The sequence below is a fragment of the Chiloscyllium punctatum genome, chromosome 1, assembly GCF_047496795.1.
Source record: "Chiloscyllium punctatum isolate Juve2018m chromosome 1, sChiPun1.3, whole genome shotgun sequence".
In the NCBI taxonomy this organism is placed as follows: domain Eukaryota; kingdom Metazoa; phylum Chordata; class Chondrichthyes; order Orectolobiformes; family Hemiscylliidae; genus Chiloscyllium; species Chiloscyllium punctatum.
Window position 1 is genome coordinate 91,138,576 of NC_092739.1, and position 12,813 is coordinate 91,151,388.

Genomic DNA, 12,813 nt, shown 5'->3' on the forward strand with positions numbered 1-12,813 from the left:
ACCATTCACAACTCCTCAGACACTGATGCAGACAATATTCAAATGCATCAAGATTTGGACAATATCCAGGCTTGGGCTGACAAATAGCATTCATTCCACACAAATGTCCAATAAGCAACAATCTAATCCCTGCCCCTTGACATTCAATGGTGTTCCATCACTGAATCCCCAACTATCAAGACCCTGGGGGTTACCATTGATCAGAAACTCACTGGCCTCGCCACATAAACAGAGTGGCTACAAGAGCAGGTCAGAGGCTAGGAATAGTGGGGCGGGTAACTCACCTCCTGACTCCCCAAAGCCTGTCCACCAAATATCTACAAGGCACAAGTCAGGAGTGTGACGGAACACTCCCCCCTTGCCTTGAGGGGTCACAAACAATCAACAGTTGTGACATTATCCAGGACAAAGTAGGCTGCTTGATTGGCACCTCATTCATTACCATCTTCTCCATCCACTACTGATGCTCAGTGGCAGCAGTGGGTGCTACCTACAAGACGTGCTGCAGAAATTCACCAAAGATCCTGAGACAGCACCTTCCAAATCCATGACACTTTAATCTAGAAACACAAGGGCAGTACAAACATGTGAACACCAGCATCTGAAGTTCCCTTCCAAGCCACTCACCATCCTGGCTTGCAAATATATCATCATTTCTTCACTGTCACTGGTCAAAATCCTGAAATTCCCTCCCGAAGGGTATACTGGGTCGACCTATAGCTCATGGGCTGTGGCGGTTTAAGAAGGCAGCTCACCACCACTTTCTCAAGGGCAACTAGGGATGGGTAATAAATGCTAGCCAGTCAGTGATGTCAGATACGTGGATGACACCTTTGTAATAATTAAAAACACAGAAATAGAGAACACACACCAGATCATCAACGCCACACTCACAGGAATCCGATTCACTAGAGAGGAAGAAAAGGACAACCAACTCCAATTCCTAGACGTGATGGTACAGAGAACACCGAACGGAGAATTCACCACAAAGGTTTACAGGAAAGCCACACACACAGACCAAGTCCTAAACTATGAAAGCAACCACCCCAACACACACAAACAAAGTTGCATCAGGACATTATTCAAAAGGGCCACAACACACTGCAGCACACCAGAACTGCAAAAAGAGGAAGAGGAACACCGATACAAAGTATTTGCCAAAAACGGATACCCTCGCAATTTCATCAACAGATGCCTAAGGGAGAGACAACGGAACCTTAGGATATGCCGCAACCCAAAGGACTAGCCACACTACCATACATCAATAGCATTTCCGAACTGACAACCAGACTACTGTGACCACTAGGACTCATAACAGCACACAAACCAACAGCCACGCTCAGACAACAACTCACCAGAACAAAGGACCTGATATCCAACATGAGCAAAACTAATGTAGGTACAAAATCCCATGCAAGGACTGCACAAAACACTACATCGGACAAACAGGAAGACAGTTAACGATCCGTATACACGAACACCAACTAGCCACGAAACGACACGACCAGCTATCCTTAGTAGCCACACACACAGACGACAAGCAACATGAATTCGACTGGGACAACACTACCATTATAGGGCAAGCCAAACAGAGAACAGCCAGGGAATTCCTAGAGGCATGGCACTCATCCACAGACTCCATCAACAAACACATCGACCTGGACCCAATATACCGGCCACTACAGCGGACAGCTCGAACTGACAACCGGAAGTGGCAGAGACAGGCCACTATAAATGCCGGAGGAAACAGCACAGAAGCGCTTCACAGGAGGCTCCCAAGCACTGAGGATGTCACCTAGACAGGGGACAAAACGTTTGCAAGACAAATTCCCAGCTCGACGAACAGAACCACAACAACGAGCACCCGAGCTACAAATCTACCAAACTTTGAATTCATGTCATCTGAATATGACCCCAGTCGAATTCATGTTGCTTGTCGTCTGTGTGTGGGGCTACTAAGGATAGCTGGTCGTGTCGTTTCGTGGCTAGTTGGTATTCGTGTATACGGATCGTTAACTGTATTCCTGTTTGTCCGATGTAGTGTTTTCTGCAGTCCTTGCATGGGATTTCCATAACCAAAGTTAAGGAAAATGAAGCTCGATTTGGACAAGTTCAAGGTCATTGTCTTTGAAGAGATGAATTGGGTTATTTTTTAAATGATAAAAACTAGGAGATGTAAAGAAGCAAGGAGATTCAGCAGTACAAGTACACTATCATTAAAGCTAATAGACAAAAACAAAAAAAACAAACATTTTAATGGAATGCTAGCCATAATCTCAAAGCAGTTGTAATACAAAATGGAGCAACGAGTGTAAGTAATCCTTCAATTATACAGCATTGTAGTTCAAATTAAAATTGTGTTTTCAATTTTGGGCACCACACCTCAGGACAAATATACTGGCTTCAGATTGCCCAACGTGATTTAAGAGCTTTTGAGTAGGAACTTGCCTGTATTAAGCCTTCAGGATACATAGTGCATTAGTCACAGTGGGTTTTTTTGCATATTGTATTCAAAGAGTTGCAAGTGCTGGAAATCAATAACAAAAACAAAAATGGCTGGAGCAACTCTGCAGGTCTGGAGTGTATTACGGACCAAGCGAGAACCCCTCAAAACATTTCAAGCCGGTAGCCCAGACCCTAACTTTGCAAGTTGTTTTAAGCAGGTCTAAAGTGGATATTGCAGGAGGGATGTAGCTGGCTCAACCATTCAGTTTTAAACAAAACACAATTTTGTTCCAGGTGAACAAAAAAGAACAGAATATAGAATGCCATAACTTATCTGAATACCCAATCACGCGGAAACGCAACTTAATGATACTGTTCCAAGTACTTGCAACATCCCCATAAACAACTCCTTGGCAAAAAAGTTAAAATCAAACACAGGCTCGGAGGGGAGAGATGATCAGCGTGGAACTGCTTCTTTGGGTCTCCGCTTAAACTTGACCAGCAGCTGCAAACCAAACAGCTCGCTAAAACCAATTCAAATCAAACCCTAGACTGGGAGAACTGGCTATTCCCCTTACATTGTACAACACTTAAAAACTTCTTCAAGTAGATAAACCCTAAGACGTATCAGAACCTCTGCCTTTCTGACCCTTCTGGAAAAGAAACCAAGGACAACGTAAGCTTATTAATAGAGCAGCATTGTCACAAGAGAAAGCAGAGTTAATGTTTTGGGCCAAGTGACCCTTCCTCTATGGTATCCATACAAGTTTCAGAGCACCAAAACAAAAACTAAATTACTCATACTTATTTTATTCTGCAGGATCATACTGTTTACACACAAAGGCACATATTTTACGTTATGAAAAGGGTCTAAAGACAAAATTTGAGCCTGCAAACTCTTTCATGTTGTCTGGGTACAATGCCGAGACAAAAGTATGACTTTTTATTCAAAGATTCCTCCGACTTAATCTTTTCTTACAGCATTCCACGTTAGCTTGGCTGCTACCGTCATATTTATAGGTATTATAAGTTCCAGACTATATAATCAAATGGTGTGCATAGGAAGGCTCACAGCATGTTGTTTCTTAATAAAAAGTTGTATTTCTGCAGCTTTTCAGAGCATGGTACAAAAATGGTATATAACACTGCAGGGATCAACATACAATTAAAGCCTCACTTTCTTAAATTTATCACATATTTAAAGAATACCTTCATGTGGGACAGGCTTTTACATATTTTAGCAATACACATTACAAGTTTGGCAAACTTCAACTTACAGTTCTTAAGTTTCACTCTACAATACGAACTCTATTATATAGATTTTTACAAGGCCATTTAAAATCAGGATTAATTGTGCTCCCAGCACTTTTTTTTTAAACATTCCTTTATTTGTCATTTTCCCATTTGCTTCTAAAGATATAGGTCAACAAGTATTGGGCATTCTAGATACACAAGCTTGAGAAAAGTGGCAGACTCAACTACAAGCCTCAATCTTATCCTATCCACTGCCAATGTGTGTGCCGTTTAGTACACTTTACAGCAATCAGAAACTGGCCAATCTTCTCTAACTCTGTGACTCTGGACTAACTGTAGATTTCTTAATATGAGAAAAAGTTATGGAAGAAGAATTCAGCTCTTTCTCCACCCCCACTGATATTTGGGGTAGCATTTCCCCTCAATCATAATATTTTTCTGTCTCAAATCATAACTCATACAAAAAAATCGCAGAAGTTAAAGCACAAATTACACTCGTTACATTTAAGTTTCTACAATCTATTGTGCTACTCTTTAAAGTTAGAAAACATGGGTCCTGCCCAAAAAACTACCCAGGCTCCCAAGGTAAACTAACCACCTCTGGGAGTTCTATTTGTAAGCATTCATGGAGTTGATAAAAATAAATTGTTGGTTTATCTGAGCACACGAATAGCTGCATTCACATTATTAAAAAAATTTCAAAGTATTTTTTAAATTTACTAGGAGAATAACTACAGTACATTAATACAACTAGAAATAATTCTCAATATTTTTAATAATAAACACAGAATGTTGGAGAAACTCACTAGGTCTGACAGCATCTGTTGAGAGAGAAATGGAGTCAACATTTTGAGTCTGGTATGACTCTTGTTCAGAGCTGAAAGGTGTTGGAAAATAACTTCTTTTTTAATATTTCTGACAGAGGCAGAAGAGGGTAGGTGGTAGAGAGACCCAACACAAAAGACAAAGGAATAGTTCTTAGAGGAGAAAGACAGGGATATAAAAGTGGTGTCAATTAAGGTGTGAAAGGGACAGAATGTGATCAGTTTCTCTAGTTATTGAATCCTCTTCCCCTACACAGTTCCTCTAGCCACATAGTTATCTGTTAGCCACACATTTATCTGTTATATAGCTGGTTATGTTCATTCCCACTAGCACTTGGCTCTGGTAGCAATCCTGAGATTACAAACTTCGGAGGTCCTTTTTTTTTCATTTAATTCCAAAGTCTCAATATTCTTCTTGTAGGATCTCATCCTTTTTTTTAAAAAACATATGTCTTTGGTTCTGATATGTATCATGACCACAGGTTGTTTACCCTCCGAGTTTCTGATTGTCTCTATTCAGCTGCAGATTTTCTTCACCAGGGAGCCACATACCATCCTGGAGTTTCTTTTATGCCCACAGAAACACCTTTCTGCTCCAATTACTATTGAAATCTCTCTCACTATAGACCTGCCACTCTTTTTCCTCCACTCTTGTACACCAGAGCCACCCAGTGTGCCATGGACTTGGCCTTCGCTGATATTCCCTGAGAAGACATCTCCCTCAAAAGTGTCCAGTGTGGTACATTTATTGGTGGTAGTGATAATGGGTGTGAGGAAGGGTCAAAGTGGACTCCTGAACTAACTGCCTTCCTCTACTGTGCTTGGTGGTCACCCAGTCCCTTTCTGCCAGCTCAGTCCCAAACTGTGGCATGACCACCTCATTGTTGTGGACAGCATATCCAATCTCAGCATCATGGATGTTCCCAAACGAGTCCATCTCTGAATCATAGTTAGCCAGTAGCTGCAGCTGGACACACATCCTGCATACGGGGTCAACAAGGACACTGGAAATGGCCATGACTTCTCATATAGTGGAGGAGGAGGAGCATACGATAGGTACAAGATCCATTGCATGACATCTGTTTAGATTAAGCTTATTAGTTATTTCCTTTAAAAGAATATTCATTATGCTCAGGACCTTATTTCAGTCCAAACCCTCCAACTGCAATTCAAGTACTTTGGAGACCTTACTATCACTACAATATGGGAATCAAATCTGACAAAAATCTGTAACTGAAATTGAAGGTGTAGTAACACAATGAAGCATTCATATTAATAACTAACTTCACCATTCGCTGTTAAAATGAATGCGTTGAGACACTTGCCCATTGTGTAACTTGTGCTTCATGTGATCAGCGAAGCTGTGAGAAGTTTAACTTGTCACTGCTGATTAAATCAGATTAAATAAATATTTCTTACAATTACTTACATGGAAGTTTCACTTTGCCAAATCAGAAAATGAATTTTAAACAGCACAGTCTTGACTAAAGAAAGGATGCTGCTATGCCATACCAGATGAAAAGATTCAGAAACACTGACAAATAGAAGTGATAAAAAGGCAATGTAAGCTAGCCTAAAGAAAATTCCTAAAAACTTTACAATTGCATTAACTTTATTATAAAAAAGATGAAATAATTTCAGCAATTCATCATAAAAGCATCTGGAGTAAAAGATTGCGCTGTGCGTCTGACAATAACACCACTGTCAAATACAGAAAATCTAAACATGTTCTCCTGACTTCCAATGGGTCACAACAACCACATCTCCACCTCACCCCACCATTAACATTCATGGGGTCACCTCTGACTGCAAGCTTCATTTGACCAGTCCTGCTGATATCATGGCTACAAGAAAAGATTATAGACATCTTGTGCTAAGTGCTTCACTGACTCTTCCATGCATTGTTTAAATTGGAAGTAGTCACCTGATACAGCTACATCAACCAAAAAGGTTCAGCAGCATCCAGTACAAACTAGCTCTTGCTACTAAACTTTCAGACTGAGGTTTCAATATACATTATGTGAAATATGAGAGTTCAAGAACACATCAAACATATTTCACCAACAAGTTTTACCACATAAAATTATAACAGCTGTAAATTGTATACAATAAATCAATAAAGTGGGCGGCACTGCTGCCTCACAGCGCCAGAGACCCGGGTTCAATTCCCGCCTCAGGCGACTGACTGTGTGAAGTTTGCACGTTCTCCCCGTGACTGCATGGGTTTCCTCCGGGTGCTCCGGTTTCCTCCCACAGTCCAAAGATGTGCAGGTCAGATGAACTGGCCATACTAAATTTCCCCTAGTGTTAGGTAAGGGGTAAATGTAGGGGTATGGGTGGGTTGCGCTTCGGCGGGTCGGTGTGGACTTGTTGGGACGAAGGGCCTGTTTCCACACTGTAAGTAATCTAATCTAATACCATTAGAACTAAGCTCCCTTAATCTCACACACTTCACTTTGCAGTTTCTTCCTCACCATTGTTCCAAAACCCTACTATTCCTAATTAACTGTTATTTCCAATACACATTGTAGCTTTTAAATCCTGTAATAAAGTCCCACCACAAATACCAAAGAAAAGGAAAACAGAGCTCACTTTTAAATCCACTGCATAAAAATGCCTACTTTTACTACAGGTTTCTATTATAAAATGGTTCAAGCCTCAGTTTTCCTGTTTACTTCTAGTGCTTGGAGGTGCACACTAGGACCTAGTCTGCCTTTTGCAGACCCAGATTTCACTCTAAGAAGAAAGGACTGCTTGAAATTCCTGGAATTGTCCAGGAATTCTGAATCAATAAAGTGTGGAGCTAGGAAAAGCACAGCTGGTCAGCAGAGGAGCAGGAGAGTCAATATTTCGGGCAGTCTGTGGGCTCCACATTTTACTGACTCTGACTCTCAGCATCTGCAGTCCTCACTTCAGGAATGTCTGAAGACACGCTTCCACAACACTTCCTTGACATTCCTCTCGCTGTGCTTCCAAAATAACACCAGTTTTCTAGCTGCAACCAACTGGAATTTGCATACTTATGTACTGCATAGCCTCCAGTATACCCTATTAATACTTGGCACAAAAATTAGAAAACAATTTTACAATGCTACTTTAAAAACTGAATACTAAATATAGTACAAAACTGTTCTGCAGTGGCTGCTTTTTCATATGTGAATTTAAATTATCATTGTCAAAAAGTAATTTTTGCCTTCCAGGAATAATTTTAATTCCCTTCAGAAGCCAAATGGAAACTATGTTGCTGATTATTTTCTTCAAATATTAAATTTGTTGATTTTCACAGTGTAATAGATGGCATTAGTATGAATGTCAGATGGATCTGGCTTTCAAGCACTCACCTGTTTCTGTTCCTTCAACTTGCTCTGCCACCGCTCTCGTCTCCGTTGTTTCCTTTTCAAACTTTTAAGTTTATTTCTTTGTCTTTTATTCAGTGCTTTTCCACTTAGAGTAGAGAATACGGGAACGTATGGAGGTGATTCATTGCAAGGATTGCTTGTGCTTCCATCGTGCCCTTCCTCCCACTCCTCAATGCTTCTTGCTTCAGTACTCGAATCAGACGACCAACCTCTAAAAGTAGCATTGGTAAATTTGCTCCTGCAATGTCTTGGCACAGATGGTCCAGGATCCAAACTTTCTTGTGCTTCTACAGGACTGGTAGTGAATGATTGAGGACATGCCATAAAATCAGACTCTCGACTGTACTGACTCTGAAATGCAGAACTGCTGGACTCTGCAGATGCAGGCTGTTGCAGGTTAACATCTTCGATCAACGGACACTGTCTAGGACCAGTAATCTCACCTAGATGATACATTATAACTCCGCAGGAGGCTGATCGTGGGCACAATCCATGCATGCTAGAAAAACTAACAGATTCATCCTTTGAGTTTGTGCTGCTAAAATCCAGACTGAGAGACTTTTTATGAAAACCAATCAATGCACATCTGGCTCTCAGAGGCTGTGAAGCAGAAGAGCCTGGCTGTGGATAAGCTTCTTTGAAGTTAAATTCATTGCTGTCAACTTCTACCATTTCTCGGTTGTGTGATCTTGCCTCCAGGCAAAGTGCTTCAGTTATTCTTTCACGATCCATTTTTCTCGAACAGTGTAAAAAATCTTTAAACACTTTGTTGGACGTGATGTTTTCTGTTCCATGCTCCACATTTCCCACAGTTTCTAACTTGTAAATGCGTCGTAGTTTCGGGAGAGATTTCACCTTTGCCGACTCAATGGTTCTGATTAAATGTGGTGTTTCATAGTCAGTACGACTCTTACAAATATGTACAGTCACTGCCTGCCCACAAGGGCATTTTGCTTTGCTGACAAAGTTAAAATCCCCTAGGCGGGCCCCACAATGTAGGCAGTTCAGTTTCCCAATTGTCCACCATGACTATGGAAAAGAAATAGAAAACAATCTGGTCATTGTAACAAAAAAAAAGTGGGAAACAGGCCACATAAACTCTTTTATACAATTCACAAGGTCAGCTTTTCTTTTCTGTGTGTAGTGTGGAGTCTAGTACAACACAGAAAAACCAACACAACAGTGAGACTGAGACACCTGACGTAGCAAATTGTGTTTTTTTTTAACAATGTAAAATGTAGCAGCGGACTTTAGAAATATATGTTGCCATTGATATTAGTATTTTTCAGCAAAGCTTGAAAATTCCACACTATTTCATGTCAAATTTCAAAAAACTATAAGACGCCATCTTCAACTACGAAGAATATAAGTGGCTTTAATGAACACAAAGCAATAGCCATGTATGTGCAACTGAGACCAGACTGTAGGAGTACAGCATATAGTTCAACAAAATCTCAAAGGTAAACCACTAACCTACAAAGCATTAAAACAAATACAAATTAAATTGTTGTATGGCTTCATCGCTATTTCAGAATCCTCTGAAAAGCATTAAATATTCTTGAAAATAATTATGAATTGGTCAAGATCAACACTGTTTGTTATGTTTCTTTAGGCCTAAAATGTATGGAAAATGATTTATTTGAAGATGGTACAAATTACATCCTTATCACAGTGAGTAGATATTTATCACAGTGTGTCTTGTAAATTCCAATTTACATCGTTTCTCACCCTAAATAGAACTTTTACTGTAAAAGTTTGTGTTCTCAACCATAATCTAGATTTTGCAAAGAGATACTCAAAAAAAGTCAATTTTTATGGAATTAAATAGCCCTATGAATGCGCTGAATAATCATACAAATGGAAAAGCAGCTCTCGGTATTGCTCACGTAAAACAATTCAAAAATCTGTGGTCTGTGAATGACTTTTGAAAAATAATTAAAATTCATCACTTGTCATTAATGTATTTGTGTCATTCGGCTATGGAAGGAGAATGAATACAAGGCGAATGCAAAAATTACATCTGATTGTATCATGTAATATAAATAATGTGCCACAATATGATAAAGAATTCCTTTTAAATACAGAAAACATTTCAAGAGCAAACATAAACACTTTTAATACAAACAATAATAACAACAACAGTTTTGAATTATATTTGCACTGGAAGAGACACAAAAATCTGCAGTAGTAATCCTACCTTGGCTGATGACTTAGGCAGGGAACTTACCAGCAGAGAATCGCACCAGTAAGGTGGAGCACTCTGCTCCAGGAAAACAAAATTCTGCATTAAATGAAAAGTAATTCTGAAATGGAGTGGAAGGAACCCAAGATTTTATTTTTAATTCTAGAAATAATTCTCCTTGAACCACAGAAATTAAGTGACAAGGAATGGGAGCATTATAAGGAAGACACTATGGAACTCTTCCTCCAATGTGCTAGTCAGCAGCATTGCATCTGATGCCCAAGAGCCTAGTCTCATGCAGCAACTTGTAAATGTACCTCCTTCACACCCCTGTATTCAGTTTGATTTCAGTGGAAGGAGAGCTTCCACGAATGTGATAGCAGAATACACCCTTGTTTCCAGAGGCGTGCGGAGTAAAATTCCCACATTAGCTGTACAATGTTTGGGTCTGGGAGATTGTACGCATAAAACATTCACAGATCTTTAGTGAATGAGTTCAAAATGTCAGAAATTCAAAAGATCTGGGTTCCACCTGCGGGGAAAAAATGCAGCGCTATGTATCCAGTGACCCTTCTTCAGAACTGATTATAGCTGGGAAAAAGACCGGTATATATACTGAAGATGGGGTGGAGGGAGAGAGAGGACTAAATGACAGGTAGAGGTGAAGCCCAGACAGAGAGAACAATAGTTAGACAAAGGAATGGGTAAAGATGATCCTGATAGAATCAATAACTGCTAATAGAGAACGATTGGTAGCTGACAATGGGATGGTTACTGTAACAGCACATTGTATATGGGGTTGGGGTAAGGACATGTGCAAAAATACTCAAGCCCTAAAATTCTTGAACTCGACATTGAGTCCAGATTGCTGCAAAGACCCCCAAGTGGAAAACAAGATGCTGTTCTTCCAGCATGCACTCAGCTTTGCTGCAACACTGCAGCAAGCATGAGACAGAGATGTTGGCCAGGGAACACCCTGGTGTGTTCAAGTGGCAGGCAACTGGAAGCATAGGGTCATTTTTGCCGACAAAACGCCACCCCACCTGCATTTCATCTCCTCATTGTACAGGAGACCACATGGTGAGCAGTGAATACATAGACTAGATTGAGTGAAGTGCATGTAAAGCGCTGCTTCCCCTGGAAGGCGTGTCTAGGTCCTCAGATATTGCAAAGCGAGGTGGTAAATGGGCAGATGCTATACCTTCTGCAGTGGCCTGGTATGGCAACTACTCTGCCCAGAAATGGCACAGCCCAGACCATCCTGGAAGCCAACCTTTCATCCATGGCCTCCATCGTCATCGAAGACCCACTGCACTCCGGTAATGATCTCCTACAACCTCTTCTGTCAGGCAGAAGATACAGAACCTTGCACTCACGCATCAGCAGGTTCAGGAACAGCTTCTTCCCGGCCATGATTAGACTGATAAATGGACCCTCTAACTTCAAGTAATGCTGATCTTGCATAGCACACACACTGTGCAATGTAACCTGTATGCCTCTGTCTAGGTTTTTTTCGCCCTATGATCTGCATGTCCTTGCTTACTTTAATCTGCCTGTACTGCTTGTAAACAAAGCTTTTCACTACTTAGATACACGTGACAATAAATCAATCAAATCAAATTTGATTGCATGTCCATCCCCCAACATGATGGTCTCAGGGCACTCCGCTTCTTTCTGGGAAAAAAAAGATCCAGACCATCTCCATCCATCAACACTCTCCTCCATCTGGCTGAGCTTGTCCTCACTTTGAACAACTCTTCCTTTAACTCCTCCCACTGTTGTCAGATCAGCAGCGAGGCCATAGAGCTTAGTTAGACCTGTCTCTTTGTGGGATACATGGAATATGCCAAACCTACTCTGGACACCACCGATAACACTCTCTCCACAATACCGATGACATCATCAGTGCTGCTTCCCTCTCGTTTCTGGAACTGGAAAGGTTTATCAATTTCACTTTCAATTTCCAACTTGCCTTTACCTTCACCTGGTCCATCTCTGACTGCATCCATCCCTTCCTCAACATCCACGTTTCCATTTCTGAGAATAGTCTGGTCACCAATATCCACTACAAAACCATCGACTCCCATTTCTGCTATCTCCTGGGGATGATACGACCAGATACACATTCCCCTTCCCTTCTTTGCCAGCCTTCCATAGGTACCATTTCCTCTGGGATACCTTGGTACATTTCTCCTTCACTCCCAACATCTTCCCACAGCCCCATGGCACATTCCCATGCAATTACAGAAGGTGTAATTCCTGCCTATTTACTTCCTCCCTCCCTCCCTCCCCAAACACACCTTCCAGGTGAAGTAGCACTTTATTCAAACTAGTCTATTCGCTGCTCACAATGTGGTCTCCTCTACATTGGGGAAATGAAGCGTAGATTGGGTGACCGCTTTGTAGAACATCCACGCTCTGTCCGCAAAGAAGACCCTGAGCTTCCAGATGCCTGCCACTACAACACACCACCTTGTTCCCTGAGCAACATCTCTGTCTCAGGCTTGTTGTAGTGCTCCAGTCCAAGCTGGAAGAAAACCACCTCATTTTCCACTTGAGAACTCTGCAGCCTTCTGGACTCAATATCGAGTTCAATAATTTTAAGGCCTGAGCACCTTCTTCCATGTCCTTACCCAAACCTCCACCCACCAGGCCATGCCATGACATGGCCCTGCTACCACAACCATCTAATTTTCAGACAATAATGGTCCTAATTAACAGCTATTGATTCACCCAGGCTGATCTTTAT

At 41.1% G+C, this 12,813-nt stretch overlaps 1 protein-coding gene across 4 annotated transcripts in view; it reads right to left on the reverse strand.

The window, feature by feature from the left end:
- rnf180a (ring finger protein 180a) overlaps positions 1-12,813 on the reverse strand; it is a 146,810-nt gene that overhangs the window by 108,479 nt on the left and 25,518 nt on the right. For all 4 annotated transcript variants that reach the window (XM_072570886.1, XM_072570896.1, XM_072570872.1 and 1 more), the window contains one exon: positions 7,865-8,911. In XM_072570886.1, the coding sequence (XP_072426987.1) occupies positions 7,865-8,911 (1,047 nt within the window). The remainder of the gene's footprint in view (positions 1-7,864; positions 8,912-12,813) is intronic.